General features: G+C 40.9%; 2 protein-coding genes across 2 annotated transcripts in view; both read left to right on the top strand.

The window, feature by feature from the left end:
• The window catches only part of LOC110383024 (uncharacterized), a 223631-nt gene that overhangs the window by 151322 nt on the left and 55090 nt on the right, over positions 1 to 17219 (top strand). The window lies entirely within an intron of this gene.
• Positions 12985 to 14862, top strand: LOC110383025 (tubulin beta chain). Its single transcript, XM_021343732.3, has 2 exons — positions 12985 to 13145; positions 13500 to 14862. Exons 1-2 carry the CDS (start codon positions 13089 to 13091, stop codon positions 14784 to 14786), a joined length of 1344 nt encoding a protein of 447 aa, XP_021199407.1. The 5' UTR covers positions 12985 to 13088; the 3' UTR covers positions 14787 to 14862.

Genomic DNA, 17219 nt, shown 5'->3' with positions numbered 1-17219 from the left:
GAACAAATAGTCCACAATCACTTGGCCTGCCTCGCCCGATGTAAATCCTCCTATGCTCGGTAAATATTTGAATTGAACCTACCTTCTTCGTAGTAACGAATTCGTAATGTTTGTTTCGTTGAACAGCGCCATCTGTTAACGAGTGTTGTAAACAAGTTGCGGAGGGTGAACAATAGATGGCGGTAAATACAATTTTTGTTAGGGGAACAAAATACATATGTTTTGTTGTTATTTTTCTTATTCAGTTTTGTGTGTGTATGTTCCAATAGTATTGTACCTTTTGTCACGATGTTATAGTTAAATCTCGTATGGACAATTAAATTGGACTTACATTTTTTCCATAAAATACTCCCTCTAACACCTAGTTAAAAGACATATAATTATAGCTATTAATGTCTATGTATAACCAATTTAGCAACACATTATGACGTCATACACAGTACAGGCTATAATCCCTAATGAATGGCCTAATCACGGCAAGCTATAATTAATACGCACGCACTGCATACTGATAAATACAGGTTACATATTTAACAAAGGATTCAATCCTCTTCATTGTTGTAATATGGACTTTTAGTGAGCCCATTTAGTAAGTATGTACAGCTCAATATTCATTGGAAACAATCATTCTAATGAATACTGTATGTCTGTCTGTCTCAGTGAACTATCGTAATAGCAATTGTCACTTTAAGAATGCCTGAATTTTACAAAATGACATTTAAGTAGATACTACACAACACATTTTTTTTTAATCGTCCGTACAGGAGAAATTCCTCCGGTATGCCCGGTGACGCAAAGAAATGTTTCTTCTGGTCTACTCGGTCTAACAAACAGTAACAAATTGCGAGCGAACGTTACTAAAATGTTCGCGAAATTGCGAACACAAGCTAGCAGTAGACTCGCTCTGTCGCGACGTCGTCGCGACTCTCGTATTTTGGTCGAATTTCGCCATAATACGACCTTACGTTTTGACCCCCATGCAAAAGTCTGGCACTGGCAAGTCAAAAGCATAAAAGAGACACACATTTATACCAACTTAGCGAGGACCTATATATCCCAACACACTTTAAAAACACCCATAAATTAACGCTCAAAAAACTTCTTTAACTCCATAAACCACAACTTGTAAGCTAATAGTTTTAAGTACTACACAACAGGAGAGTATCTTCGTACTGAAACGGGAGTCTCAGTTGTGCTAGGATACCTAAAATATCTGGAACTAGGTCGCCTAGTTCGGTAGCTAAGTATATAGATGCTGCAATTTGGCTTCAAACCTTCGAGCTGGACCGCTTTTGGTTTGGTACAAGTTACAGAAGTTTCCATATTGAATATTGAGACAAGTTTATGGGGCTGCCAAGTTAGTTCACTCTTATAGGTTAGTCAAGTCCACAACAATATAATAAATACAAGTTTTGTATGACAACTGCCTCATTGGAGTAGATACAGGTGAATTTTTATCCGTTTGCGACAGTTAATTCCCTCGGGACGGCACGGGTGAAACTTCCTATAAATCGCACTGGTATGCCTTGATCCAAAACTACACATTTGATTTTGAGATGCCTTAACCGATAAGGTCAAGAACCAAGTCCATCGACAACATAAACTTTAGTTTTCCTTAAAAGTACCTACTGTTGAGCTTGAAAATTGAACGAGAAAAATCATACAAAACTTACTTACCTAAATGCTGTCGGTGAGCTACGGCCTAAGTATTTCATTTGATAGCAATGATGGAGGGTTTATGACGTGACGGCCGTTGGGTATCGAGAGTCACTATTATAAGTATTTTAAGCAGTTCGTTATCATGTAAAAGTTCATAACTTGTACCACGCAATAACTCACAGTTGAAATTCTATTCTAGACTAGATTCCGCAAACTATAAAATGCACCTAAATTTATCTAGCCAGCCAGGAAACGAGCGCTTAGTTATGACTACATATAACATATATTATGTATTCTTGTTTAAATATGTATTTTGAAAAATATACAACTTGAATAAAGTAAATAAAAAACTTGGTAGTAAAAGTCTGACTTGTTTAGAGCGGTTTTAAAGTAGGTGATCCACTCAGGTTTACTAGAGTAGGTACGCGTAGGATTGCCTGCGCGATAAATTAAATAACTACTGGTCAGATTTTCGTACGGCTTGTACCATTAACGGTTAGATTTTTGACAAACACTTCTTAAAATAAACTTCAAAAACTCTGTCACCTGTACCTAAGCAAAACGATTCGTTTCATGTTTATAGGAAATCGATCGAGTCGATTCAAATGACTGAAAGCAACATAGAACTCGATTTCATTATTTAATAAAAACTATTTTAACTCAACATTAACTTGAAAACCAAAGCACAATAGTATCATAACTGTACCAATTTGATAGCCAATAAACCCAGTCTTAGTAATCCGTTCATCGGTTACAGTTCATTCGTTCTATCGTACAATCAAATAAAACCCGTGCAGCCCAATATCCCTTGGTATGACTGGTGTCAGACTTACTGGCTTCTGACTGTCAAAGATGTTTAATGATAGCCGAGACCTTCAGTTTAACGTGCCCTCTGAAACACCTTTAAGATGTATGCAAGTATAGATAAAGATAAAGATTGTTTATTTGCTCAAAACATGAGTATGCAGTACAAACAGGTATATACTCTATACATATATACTATAGTATAGTAGTATAGTATTAGTAGTAATATAGTACAGTATAATATAGTATATACTCTATATGTATCTTGAGCACCAATGACTGATTAAAAAGGAGAAGGAAAACATCTTGAGGGAAACTACACAGACGGTGTATGAAGTCTTAAATCGCTACCCCGCATTGATGAACGCTCAATCCTTCTCCGTGTGAGAGGATGCCTGTGGCTAGTAGTGGGGTGATAAAAATACTGCTGATGATGATCATACAATTGAACAGTGTCGCTATCCCCTACAGAGTTGTTATAACTTCCTTCCTACAGCAAATAATTACGCAAATTATTCAAGCTGGACTATATTATGAAAACTGAGCATTAACTAAACTTTCAAAACCAGTGGAGAAAAAAACTTGATTAATTACCTCACCAGTTGAATCTACTCCCAGTACCACAAACGCCCCTAATTTGGCCACCAAAAACGAAACACCACACTATGACAATAAATCAAAATACACACATTTACAAGCACAATTTGATTGATAATCCTAATTATAGTTTGCGTCTGATACAGGTCTGATAACGGTCTGATAAGTCTAATGTCAGAATGGCGTGTCATAGGTTATACAGTTTTCTAACCTATTTTATAGGCCTAAGCTTTTGATAGTTAACGTTTCCGTGTATAGCTTGTACTATGGTTTTTTTGTAGTTAATTTATATAGTGTTCTAGGAATTTAGAGGAACGTTTAAGTAAAATGCATTTTTTTATTATATTAGGTAAATGTTCTTTTCTAAAGTTTTCTCTAATGAAAAATAACTTTGCATTTCTGTCGCGCTTTGGCACCAAAACTACTGCACCGATTAAAATAAAATTTGGTTCACAGTTAGTCCACAACTTGCAATAAAAGACATAGGCTTCCTTCTCTACAGACGCGGGTGAAACCACGGGAACCGGCAAAGTCCATTTTCATTCACGATACAACGCATTCTTGATTTCTACAATGTTGTATTACCATATAGATATAACTTTGTATTCTATGATTGAGGATAGTTACGTCATCCAGGACCCTGCTATGTTATCTAGTGGCTGACTGGATAATCCACACATTCTCAGTGGCATAACCACTTAATTGCCATCAGAGGCTTTCAAAACGCCTTCTGATTTATACACCCAAAGAGATTAAACGTCACCAGTGGCACTCGGAGCGACAGTTTCACACTCATACATATACGACTTGTATACTGGGTCATAGTAACATTCAAAGTTCATAGGTCAGCTTGTTAACTCACCTATATTCAAAACTTTAATATGGTCACGAAAATGTTTTATATTGTAGTATTTTTTTATAAACTTGGCCCGCTCTGACTCCTCCCGTAGCATACCTGAAAATCGCATGGAAATCAGTAGAATAGTTTTTGAGATTATCTGGTTCCAACGGACTATCAAGCAAGCAGTGTACAATCTTGTAACTTAATTTTGAAGCAGATATATAGCCGATTTAATCATTTCTTTGATAGTGATTAGTTGATTAGTATGATAGTGTCAGAGTAAGATCTTAGAATAATATTTGCGTAATACATAAAATTAAAGTGTTTTCATGCGATCTGTCTATCTAAACTGACCATACCAACCTACTAGCAAAAGTTTTAAAATAACATCCATTCATGTAAATGCTATTCAAATGTGCCCTACACCCTTTTCTCATCAACACAACACGTCACCAAAATTACCCGACATCGTAAAAAGAATAGTGTTGTGTATATTTTTCTGAAGGGTTGGGAATCAAATGTATATTTTACTTTCGTCATCCACCTGCCCTGATCCCAAGATTACATCTTAGTATATTAAATATCTTATTTTATTTAGTTTAGAATTTTAAATTCAAGACCAGAAGTGTTCAAGTTTATTGAGGAACATACTTCAATGCACTTGTTTAATGGCTTGATTCAATCAAAATTGTTTGCGAACAAAAAAGTGTCAGTTAATGTTATCTATCGAGTACAGAAGTTGCAATTTCTCGATGCGGATGGTATTTTATACATCACTTCTCATGCCATTCCTTTCTGTTTGCATAGCAAGCAGACATGACGTAACATCCATGCGCGTCAGTAGAACTCCACCTTTACTGCCACATAACCCACTCCTGACCCAAGTACCAGTATTAACAGAACACGCTTAGAATTTAATATTAACGTGCTACTGCACTCTACATCTAGCTCACCACTTTTCGCTGGAGATAAATTTAATCCTGTCTAACATGGCTTAATCCCCTTAAAGTTGTGAGAGATAAAATTTCGTATACCTAACAGCTGGAATTTTGTGTATGGAGATAATAGAAGGCTGAGAATAGCAGTCGTCATCATTTATGAGGCATACTGCAGAGTATACAGTTGACTGTCAGCTAACCCGACGTTTCTTGTGATCTTCATCATCATCGTCATCATTAGCCTATCGCAGTCCACTGCTGGACATAGGCCTCTCCAAGTGCATGCCACTGAGATCGATTTTCTTGTGATCTTGATTCCAATCAAAGTTTTCAGTCGCTCTGATGCAGGCTAAATACCTGATCTTTGTAATGTGTGTGTGTTACCATCCGTCTTCAAACTGATTTATGAGCCCAAACAAAGTATCGGCCGACTAAAAGTTTGCAGTGTGCGGGTACTCTAAGTAGCTTGGAATGTTATGTCATCATGAGGTTTCTGACTTAATCCTATACGTTTACCATAAGGATGGTTGTGAGAAGATATCTTGTAAGGTGTAATGGATGGTTAGCACTGAATATAAATGAGGAGAATTTTCTGTCATCATTTCTATAAACGCCAGGTAATGAAAGCCCTTTATGATAACCGCTTGGAGTATCAAATAGGTACACACCTACGCACATATATAACGTTCCTATCTTTTTACCTGGAAAATCCCCCAAACATGCTCTTTGGGACCTTCTTGCAGTCAAGCTGATTCTTTAAGCCTAGAATCATAGAAACCTACCATGTTTTAATGGCATCCAGACCGATTGTATAGTCCGACATGACCGGAGAGAAACCGACATTTACGTGATCTCCAATACACGGGCTCTGGGGCTCTGGGCTGCTTTTTGGAAACTTCATAATGCCTCAGAGTTATTTTGGCTCGACCCGGGAACCCTTAGATCCCGTCAACAACAGCTTTTTTCGACTACTAGGCTAACGAGATCGTTTGAAAATTATGTAGTTCGATCGAAAATGAAACCTTGAAACTACTCGTATCATGAGTTTGAACGAACAGTTTAATTAACGGATTACCGACCCTGATAGTTTTTATTTATTATTATTTATCCCGCAAATTAACAAAGTCGTTAACTAGTTACAGTTTAATACGAGTTATAACGTTATTCGTTGAACCCAGTACTTCATATATAGCTATAGTTTTGATTTGAAAATCAAACTAATTAGGAAGTCCATGTTATTTCATCATCATCTCCCGAGCCTTTTTTCAACTATGTTAAGGTCGGCTTCCAGTCTATTCAGATGCATCTGAGTGTTTTACAAGGAGCGACTGCCTATCTGACCTCCTCAACCCAATTACCCGGGCAACCCGATACCCCTAGTTACCCTAGTTGTCAGACTTACTGGCTTCTGACTTCCAATAAAGACTGTCAAAGATGCTCAAATGACAGCCGGCACCTACAGTTTACGTGCCATCCGAAACACAGTAATGAGGGTTTTCTCTCCTTTTTCTGCCACCGGGTGGCGCCACGTATGCGTCTGGTCCAAACAGCTATCAAAAAGTATGGAATTGTAGGTGCCGAACTTATTGTTTCTTGAAATTCTGTTATATTGGAAGTGTTATTGATTTCATGATGGACTACGGTCAGAAAAAGGTTTCCGAACTAAAACTTGAGCCCAGAAAGAGGGGTGCAAAAGTCACTGGTAGTAAGGAAAAGCACATTGAAAGGTAGATAACGTAATGTACTAGAATTTGTTTACACAATATGATTTAGTTTTTTGTCCACTCAACCACCGTTATTTGTGTTTTAGTGAGTTGTAGATGATTAATGTACTTTTAAAAGGTAAAGATAAGCGCTTTGACAGGGACCTGGACCTGACGCCTCGGTGCTGCCACCTCGTGGACACTATTTTAGAAAACCCTCATTGGTATCCAAGATATACTTAGAAAGTACATACAAACTTAGAAAAGTTGCATTGGTCCTTACCTGACCTTTTTTTTTTTTTTTTGTTGTCGCTGGGCTAAAAATGCTATTACGCATCCCCTTCCCGTCGGGGGACGGGAGAGGGGTATGTGGGACTCCCCGGTAAAGACGTTCCCGGTATACCCACTAAAAAGGCCCAGCGGCACTCCGACCTCGCCTGAGTGGAGGGGGTCTGGGAATCTATGGCATCCAGTCCACCGGCGATTGCCTGCCTTACGGCAGGCCCCTCATGCCTCCCCCCAGTGGGGAGGGGTCCCTATGATGGCCGGAGCACAAGGGGCGGTCCTTGTGGTGCAGGCGGTGGCACCCCCGTGCCTGTCGCCCGCTGATCACCCCCCGGGGCGGATGGGGACGGACGTTGTGTTCGCCGTCTTCCACCCCTTCTTCGTCTGCGGTGCGGCGCCGCGAGAGGGTCGCTCTCCCGCACGCGCTCCGCCGACTCCTTCTGTGACATGACGTCCTCACAGAAGGAGGCCACCGCTTCCCATGCCTCCTCACTTCGCAGCATGGCAGCAATCACGCTGGGGAGCGAGAGGTCGTCTCCGACTACTGCCACCAGGGTGCGGCGGGGTTCTGTCCACGATGGGCACACCTCGAGTGTGTGCTCTGCCGTATCCACCTCGGCTTCACAGTGGTGGCACTGTGGAGTCTCCTCCCTCCCAATCCGGTGCAGGTACGATCCGAAGCAGCCATGCCCGGACAGCACCTGCACCAGACGCATCGAGAGGCACCCGTGCCGCCGATCGAGCCATCCGTTCAGGACAGGCCCGATGGCATCCAACGTCCGGCGACCGAACGTTGCCGAGGCAAGGTCCTCGGCCCAGTGCCCAGTTATTACCTCCCTCGCTTCCTCCCGAACTTCTTCCCGTTCTATTGGGTCCGGGTGCCGGTCTAGAGCCCTCTGTGCCGCCTTCCAGTCGTACACTCTGGCGAGCACCCAAGCCTCGAGCTCCCAAGGAGGGGTTCCCGCCAGAACGCACGCCGCCGCAAAGCTCACTGTACGGTACGCCCTCGCCACCCGCTGCGCAATGACCCTCTGTGGCCTTCGGATGGCAGCGGCGTTTCTCCGTCTGCACAGTGAGTCTGCCCAGATTGGGGCCCCGTACAAGGCCATACTCTTGAGTATGCCGGCGTATAGACGACGGCATTGGTCGCCGGGCCTCCCGATGTTCGGGAGGAGCCATGAGAGGGCGCCCGCGGTCTTCATTAAGCGCGTCGACAACCCGCTGAAGTGGGCGCTGAAGTGCCACCTGCTGTCGAGGACTATGCCCAGATATTTCATCTGGGGCTGCACCCCAATGCGGACTCCCTCGACATGGATATGAGCGTCGGGCGGTTGGTGTTGCCGAGGCCCGTGGAAAAACACGGCTTCGGTCTTTTGCAGCGCCACCGTCAGCCCTAAGCGGGAGATTCTGTCCACCACTAGTGAACCGCCCGCCGAGGCCAAGCTGGCCGCCTCTGCAAAATTTCTCCCCCGGGCAGTCAGAAGGGTGTCGTCTGCATAGCAGATGACAGACGTGCCACGGGGGAGGTTTTCCCGCAAGAGCCAGTCGAATCCGATGTTCCACAGGAGTGGACCCAGAACAGAGCCTTACCTGACCTGGAATCGAACCCGCGCACTCATACTTGAGAAGTTCATTCTTTACCAACTAGGCCACTACGACTTTTGTCATTAAGTCCATGTTATTATTTGCTTTTAAATTCCACTGAAATGGCTTAATTCGTAATAAGACACCCTCTGACTTAAAGGTCATGGCATCGTGTGAGAAAGAGACAGGTATATGCGAGATGGTGTATGTGTGAGAGGGATAGTGATACCGGCACATCATTTACACATCAGATGACTGGCTTTCGCGCCAACCTCGCTGACTTTCTGCCTCCTGAAATTGCCCACTCGAGTAATTGACGAAGTTTATAGAGTTGGTAGTTTTATTCATATAAAACTAAACTTATTCTTTGTTAAAAAAAATACTGACTTCAAAAAAGGAGGTACTCAGTTTGATCTGTATGTATATACTCGTATGTAAGTTTAGCGCAATTACCTCATGTTTGGCTATACCGAGTTTGATGCGGTTTCCAGCGTACCTACTTGATATTTGTCAAGTAGGTAGGTGGTTGTATTATTTACAAGCAGAAGGTTGCAGGTTATATTTTTTTGGAAATACATAGTTTATATTCTTGATATTTCACAGACCGTTATCCATTGCAATCTATACTTATAATATAATAATATTAATATACATATAATATATACTTATAATATAATAATATTAATATGTAATATTTTAAAATTTTTACACATCATCATCCCTCACTCATCGTTATACCTAATGTGAAATCTGCAAAAAGTAAAATAAATCGTCAAACAAGGTAAAACTTATCCATTCACCAAAGTCAATACAAAAACCCAGCAAACACTCATCATCACATATTTTCTCATAAGGATTTTAATATTAGAAAAAACCTTTTCCCGTAAAAACGTATTCGAGGGAGTTGAGGAAAGTACTAGTCAAAGTTTAAGGAGTTTGGGTAACAACATTCCCGAGTTTCCTTGTTAGGCAAGTCTTGAAGAATACCCTTTTTATCTTGAATGAATTAATTAGGTCTAAATATAGTCCATACTTTACTGTATTAAAAACAATAAAAAATAATCACTGTATCTACCTGTCACTGTAATTTAAATGCACATAAAGCTATTTTATAAAATGTATAATTGTCTGGCCGGTCGTGTAGGATTGCCGTCCCATCGGATATGAGAGTGAAGGAATAGTGAGTGCACCCGTGTCTGCGCAAATGCTTGTGCGCTATAATATGTCCTGCGCAGCTGGCTGATGAAAACTGCCGCTGATCTTTTATGAAAACTGCCGCTGATCTTTTATGAAAACTGCCGCTGTGACTGAAATTGGTCTAGGACACCATTTTATAACACTTAAAACCAATATTGACATAAATAAAATTAATAAAACAAAAAATACTATCACATATAAAATATCCGTTTACCCACGGTTTCACTCGCCTCTTGCGGAAACTTCTGTTCATACCCTTAAAAAACATACGTTATGTTACTTGGGCATAGTGTCGCTTTACAACAGTGAATGATTTTTTCTGATCTGTTCAGAAGTTTCAGAGCTTATGGGATAGGGTAGGTACAAACGATCAAACAAGAAAAAACCTTTTATAATATTAATACAGACAAAACTAATATTTGACACATGAAAACTATCACACATTACCAAGCTCTGTCACACTGGTATCAACCACTCTATGCACGTGCTTTGAGCAACTTAGTCAAAAGACTGGGCCCCGGACGCTCATACACTATTCAGAGGCACCTCGCTAGCTGCGACTAATTCGCTGAAAGATGGACTTATTTTATACGTGTTAAAACTAAACTAATTATTGTGTAATGGACTATTTAGTTTAGGATGTACGAATATGCTTTATGCTTAATATCTATATGTGTGTACATGTAAAAGGAAGTCGTGTTAGTTTAACTCAAGAATAGTTGAAACGTTTAAGCTGCAAATTAGAGGGAAGGTAGTTTAGACCTGGGAGAAGGGCCTAGGATTTTGTTACCATCTAAAGTGATTCAACACCATCGAAGCTAGTATAATATAATACAACCTTTTTTCGGGGATTATTTTAGAGCCAGCGCACACTGCCGATTAAAATGTCGACTGATTTCTGATAAGTTTTTTTAAACTAAACCTCAAGAACTACTGGACCGATTTGAAAAATACATAATTTCAGTATCAGATAGCCCTTTTAATGAGAAACGCAGTATGCTTTTTATCTGGGTGCGTGGAGTAGTTACCACTAGTCACTGCGGGTGCAGCCGACGGCATAAGCTAGTGTGTGTTATAAAACTTCATAAAAGAAAGTCTGTCCATACTCAAAGTTAAAGGTTTTTATTCCATATAGACCTATTACAGGTGCTTAAGAAACGTCAATTGCTAAGTGCACGGTTCCTAAGAGTGGGTCTCATTGAGAAGAACCGGCAAGAAACTCCATAGAAACGCTTCATTACAAAACAACTGACTACACTTTACCCCTCGAACAGTCATCATCCTCCGAGCCTTTTTCCCAACTATGTTGGGGTCGGCTTCCAGTCTAACCGGATGTAGCTGAGTACCAGTGCTTTACAAGGAGCGACTGCCCTGTCTGACCCCCTCAACCCAGTCAACCCAGTTACCCGGGCGATCCAATAGATACCCCTTGGTTAGACTGGTGTCAGACTTACTGGCTTCTGACTACCCGTAACGACTGCCAAGGACGTTCAATTACAGCCAGAACCTACAGTTTAACGTGCCATCCGAAACACAGTCATTGGTGTTTAAGATATACTTAGAAAGTATATACACAGACAAACTTAGAAAAGTTGCATTGGTACTTGCTTTTTTTTTTAACGACGTCAAAAATCATCAAATGACCCCTCCCGCTGTGGGTTAGCAGCGGTGAGGGAGTGTCAGACTCTTACTGACTAAAAACCGTCGTGTTCCGTCATAGGCCTTTTATGTGCCAGGGCCGCAGTATGTCTTTCGAACAACCCGCAGCCCCGGCAGATTGGTACTTGCCTGACCTGGAATCGAACCTGGCCCTCATAATCGAGAGGTTGGTTCTTTGCCCACTAGGCCACCACGACTTTTACGACTACAGTGAATCAACCTTACGCCCTTGGGAGATAGCGTGAAGACGTAGTGACGTCATAGAAACCGGTTCGTGACATCACGTGTATGAATTCCGTATCTTTCCGCGTTTTTCTAAAAGGCAAATGGGGTAAGTAGGTCACCATGATGCGCTCATATAAACTGTTGCTACTTGCAAAGTAATGCAGGTCGTGTGATAAGGCGCGTATTAAATATGGAATCTTGGTTTTGTTTTAAATGTGCTTTTTTGGGGTTGTGTCTTCTGAGTATATTATTACTACTTCCCGCACATGAATAAGAAGCAGCCTATGTTATTTTGACATGTAAGCTATTTTACTACCAAGTCAGCCAAATTCATCCGGTAGTTTTTGCGAGACAGTTACAAACACACTCATAAGTCCTAACAAATTTTAGCATTTATAGTAGGTAATGGTGAAAAACATGACCCTTCTTGACAGTCGGGTAAAAACTGGAGTAAAACTTTTCAGAGAATTCCAGGGAACATCTTAGGGAGTTGTTACCGGTAGTAATGAGCCAGAAAATCTGATAACCACACTTACCAAGGGGTCTTATCGGGCTGCCTAAGTATGTCATTAAGGATATTCGCTCCATGTGGCACCCGGCTCAGCTGCATCCACTGCTGCAACAACTGTGACAACTGCGTGTTTGAAAAGGCTAAGCAGATTAATAAACATGGCTTTATCCTACACAACTTAGTATTAATTAAACTAGCTACCAAATGAGGCGTGCAGTATACGCTAAGCTGAATATTTGGTTTATACCATCAAATTCCCGCGTGTTTTAGATATTTGCACCAGCTTAGTGGAAAATACTCTATGGAAATACATTATCATCATTCTGTTTTTGGTTCAAAAGGATATAACATTCAATTTTAGTATTATGGTTTGTTTCTGTTTAATGTTTAAACTTATTTATTATTCATGGAAAGTAGGTAAATAAATGAAATTGACGTATATTTAGATACCTTTTCAAAGATACAATTGTTCCGTTTTCGGGCATAGCAACTGAATGGTCGTTTTGCTGAAAAATTCTATCTTTTACTAGCTTTTCGCCTGGGTTCCACTAGCGTCCCGAAAGAACTACTTCCAATAGTTGGTCAAAAACATAGGCTACCTATGTCCACACAATATTTAAAATCATGCTCATCTTCACAGAGATGCGCATTTTTACAGTTTTCATAACAAATGCCGTATACTTATTTGCCATATATGGTACCTAATTTCAATTCTTATATGTATGTCTGACTGGTCATAGGTGACATATAGTCTTATGTGGCTCACCAGTGGCTAGCTCTACGGGGCGAGTCCAAACGCAACTTACTTAAAAGATTGTGAGCAGCTTATCACCAGTTAGCGGTGATTGTTGCCGCTGTGCGGCGGCCCTTTGCGTCGACCCTAAACCAAACTATTCCCAAAACCTTATCCCAACCAAAAAGTTTCAAATTTGAAAATTAAAATCAGATTTCAAATTTTTGAAAACTGACGGCTACAGTTTGGAAGGGCGCATTTGTTTTAAGTCCGTCTTTCTAGTAGGTCACACGTTGTTGTAAACGGTCGGTGTGCATTGAAAGTTCTTTGTTCTTAAGTTTTAATACTAATAATGAGGGAAATAGTTCATATACAGGCTGGCCAATGCGGCAACCAAATTGGTGCTAAGGTAAGAGATCCATTTTTGACCCTTCATAAGACAATTCTGTCCTAATTACGTATCATATGGCATATCAAACGCACGTCAAACGATTTGATTACGTAAACGTATTTTTCGTAATTTTACGTAAATATTTACTGTAGGCAGACTCAATGTATATGATACGTAATTGGTGCGATAGGAAGTCATAAAGTTGACGTAATTTGCTGTTCAGCGTACATAGTAATTTATCTGGCAGGTCTTATTACCTTAAACTGAAATCCCGCAAATTTAGTGCGAACTACGAAACTAAGCCGTGGTGTAAATTCCCAGGCACGCAAGCGATCTAGTATGCACTGCATTTGACACTGACATCTTTTTCAGTTCTGGGAGGTCATATCTGATGAGCATGGTATTGATCCCACGGGCACTTACCACGGCGACTCCGACCTACAGCTGGAACGCATCAATGTGTACTACAATGAAGCCACGGGCGGAAAGTATGTGCCACGAGCCATCCTTGTCGATCTTGAGCCGGGAACCATGGACTCCGTGCGCTCGGGACCCTTCGGACAGATCTTCCGACCTGATAACTTCGTCTTCGGGCAGTCGGGAGCAGGGAACAATTGGGCGAAGGGACACTACACGGAAGGCGCAGAACTAGTAGACTCTGTCCTAGACGTAGTTAGGAAGGAAGCTGAAGGATGCGACTGTCTGCAAGGATTTCAACTCACACATTCCCTTGGAGGTGGCACAGGTGCAGGATTGGGAACCCTACTCATCTCAAAGATTCGAGAGGAGTACCCTGATCGCATTATGAATACTTTTAGTGTAGTACCTTCTCCCAAAGTATCTGATACTGTAGTCGAACCTTACAACGCCACCCTCTCTGTGCATCAGCTGGTAGAAAACACTGATGAATCCTACTGCATTGACAATGAAGCTCTTTATGATATTTGTTTCCGTACTCTCAAGTTGACCACACCGACCTACGGCGATTTGAACCATCTAGTTTCTGCGACTATGTCGGGTGTCACCACTTGTCTTAGATTCCCTGGTCAATTGAATGCTGATTTGAGGAAACTGGCTGTGAATATGGTACCATTCCCTCGTCTGCACTTCTTTATCCCAGGGTTTGCGCCACTGACTTCTAGAGGAAGCCAGCAGTACCGAGCACTGACCGTGCCTGAGTTGACACAACAGATGTTTGACGCGAAGAATATGATGGCCGCTTGTGACCCTCGTCACGGGAGATACCTGACAGTAGCAGCTGTGTTCAGAGGCCGCATGTCAATGAAGGAGGTGGATGAGCAGATGATGAACATTCAGAACAAGAATTCCTCGTACTTTGTGGAGTGGATCCCTAATAACGTGAAGACAGCTGTTTGCGACATACCGCCGCGAGGTTTGAAGATGTCGGCAACATTTATTGGGAACTCGACAGCTATTCAGGAGTTGTTCAAGCGAATTTCTGAGCAGTTCACGGCTATGTTCAGGCGTAAGGCTTTCTTACATTGGTACACTGGTGAGGGTATGGATGAGATGGAGTTCACTGAAGCGGAGAGTAACATGAATGACCTGGTGTCAGAATACCAGCAGTATCAGGATGCGACTGCTGAGGAAGAAGGCGAATTCGATGAAGAAGAGGAGGGTGGTGACGAAGGAGACTAGACGAGTTTTGTTAAGATTTTCATTATATTTTATACATGATCGTTTTATTTAATGAATACATTCATGGCAGCCTAAAGTTTTTCTTTGCTTTATGATATAGTTCGAGATTGATACGTTATCAATCAAAGCTTTCCCGTCAAGTGACGTGACAGTGATGCATTGCTGCACCCAGCGACGCATTTCATTATTAGTACACACATGACCAAAACACACAATGCATGTCTTTTTACGAAAAGGCAACTTTATCCGGACGCGCAGTTTTGTTCCAAAAGTGGCAATATCTGCCCAAGGAGCCTCTTGCAATATCCATAATAGCACGGAAAGTAGATCTCAGTCGGTGCAGCCGTAACTTTACAAACGCACTTTCGCGTTTATGACGATTTGACAAAAAACATACATAGCTTCTGCCCGCGGTTCCACCCGCGTGCGAACTACTTCGCACATATGAATATAAAGTAGCCTATACGTTACTCTGATTTGTACACAATACTGGTTTCATCAAAATCGGTTCAGTAGTTTACGCGTGAGAAGATGACAAACATACACATAAACATTCACTCTCTTACGTACGTGGCTATTAATTCATCTTTGTCACAATATAGGCTACAAACCCACTACACAAACCATTCAAATATTGAGTTCAGAGAGTCTGGTCACACTAGCTCCCATAACCAGACCTAAATAATTCATCGGCCGTCTACTTGGAGCTAGAAATAAAGTCTTATTTCGAGAGCGAATATGCGGGATTTTCGCGAAAACGTGATAATATTAACTCGTAATGTTCGGACGATGTTGACTTAGTAAACTGAAGATACATGTGGGTAGATATAATGTTTGTGTGGTAAGGAAAACCTCTAAATATTTTGGCTTGACGTTATTTTGTTTGCGCTGCAATGATATTTGGAAACAGTGTGATATGAGCGTACTTATTGACTTTTTTATATGAGTTATTTATGTCCCGGTGCAGGTAGATATTTTGCCTAATGTAAAAACAATGTTGTGCATCTTTCGAAAATAAAATTACAGAAACAACATGCGGTATGTATTGGCTACTTTTTACCGCGGGAGAAAACTCATCATCCTCCGAGCCTTTTCCCAACTATGTTGGGGTCGCGGTAGAAAACTAGTGGCATATATAACTATTTTTTAATTGGAAATCACCAATTGACCCCTCCCGCTGAGGGTGCAGCAACTGACTAAAACCCACCATGTTCCTTCTTAAGCCCTTTATGTATGTACCAGGGCCACGGCAACTCTTTCGAACAATCCCGCAGCCAGGGTGACGTCTAAAACTAAAGTGAACTTCGAAGAAACCGCATACAACATTACAAATTCTAGAACACTCCAATTGGATTATTTTCGAAGCGTGAGAATGCAAAGTAATGTAGACGAGAGTCGCGCCATTGCGAATATTTGCATAGCAAATATAAACAAACATGTTTGCAACCTTGCAGCTATATTAATGTTTTAATATTCTGTCTCTGTGTTGCATCTGTGGTTGGTGGCCACGACATCTATTGTCAATGGCCGGTACTAAAATATAAGTGGTTGTATGAATTTTGTGTTTTGAACGTTTAATTTTTACATTGTTGCTGTATTTTTTGCAGATTTTTGTTTGTGTGTTTAGTGCAGTCCTAGAATTGACCAAGGGGCTCACTAACGCATTATGTTGTAAGCATCTGTAATGTTCGTGAATAAAATAAATAAGTGAATAAAAAATAAATTCTTTGGCCAAAGAACTTGCATTGCCATCCAGAGTGGCAATACCACCAATGTTTTGGGTACGGAGTTCTTAATGCATAGTTTTAATATATATTTTTTATTCTGGGGAGACCTACGTTTTGCTGTGGTCGGCAATTGGCTGATAAGTATGATGATGATGATTTTGTTAAGTTACCTGGTTAATGTTATAGATAATTGAAGTTCGATAAACTCACGTTCTCTGGTCGTGACAAATTGACATTCCACCAAATTGTAAATATCATTAAGTCTAAACTTATTGAACTAAAAGTAAAGCTTTATACAGTTACTATGTACAAAGCATGATACAAATGGATAGAGTATATTTATTTACCGATGAATACAATATTGGTTTGCAAACAAAAATAAAACCTTCAGCCTGAAAGTAAATAAATTCCGATATGAAACCCCTAAGTGATCTACCTGTCAAACATGTGAAAAGTTCTCGATAGAAGTTAAGTAAATAATTCTGTAATATTCTTGATTTTGTTGAAGTTGAATCGATATACTGTCACTGGTCTGATTTTTCTTTTATAACGTATTTTATATTCGACTAGCTTTTGGCCGCGGTTTCACCCACGTCCTGTGGGAACTGCTGTCCGTACCGGGATAAATATAGCCTATGTTACTCGGGAAGAGTGTAGCTTTCCAACAGTCAAGGATTTTTTCAAATTGGTTCAGCAGTTTCGGAGC

Source organism: Helicoverpa armigera, chromosome 26 (genome assembly GCF_030705265.1).
Source record: "Helicoverpa armigera isolate CAAS_96S chromosome 26, ASM3070526v1, whole genome shotgun sequence".
In the NCBI taxonomy this organism is placed as follows: domain Eukaryota; kingdom Metazoa; phylum Arthropoda; class Insecta; order Lepidoptera; family Noctuidae; genus Helicoverpa; species Helicoverpa armigera.
Note: the sequence above shows the minus strand (reverse complement) of the source record. Positions and strands in the feature narration are given on the sequence as shown.

What these genes read in the sequence shown, in the direction of transcription:
- LOC110383025 (XM_021343732.3), top strand. Translation starts at nt 13,089, where the DNA reads ATGAGGGAAATAGTTCATATACAGGCTGGCCAATGCGGCAACCAAATT. An exon ending in GCAACCAAATTGGTGCTAAG is followed by an intron (nt 13,146 to 13,499) that starts GTAAGAGATCCA and finishes CATCTTTTTCAG; the next exon opens with TTCTGGGAGGTCATATCTGA.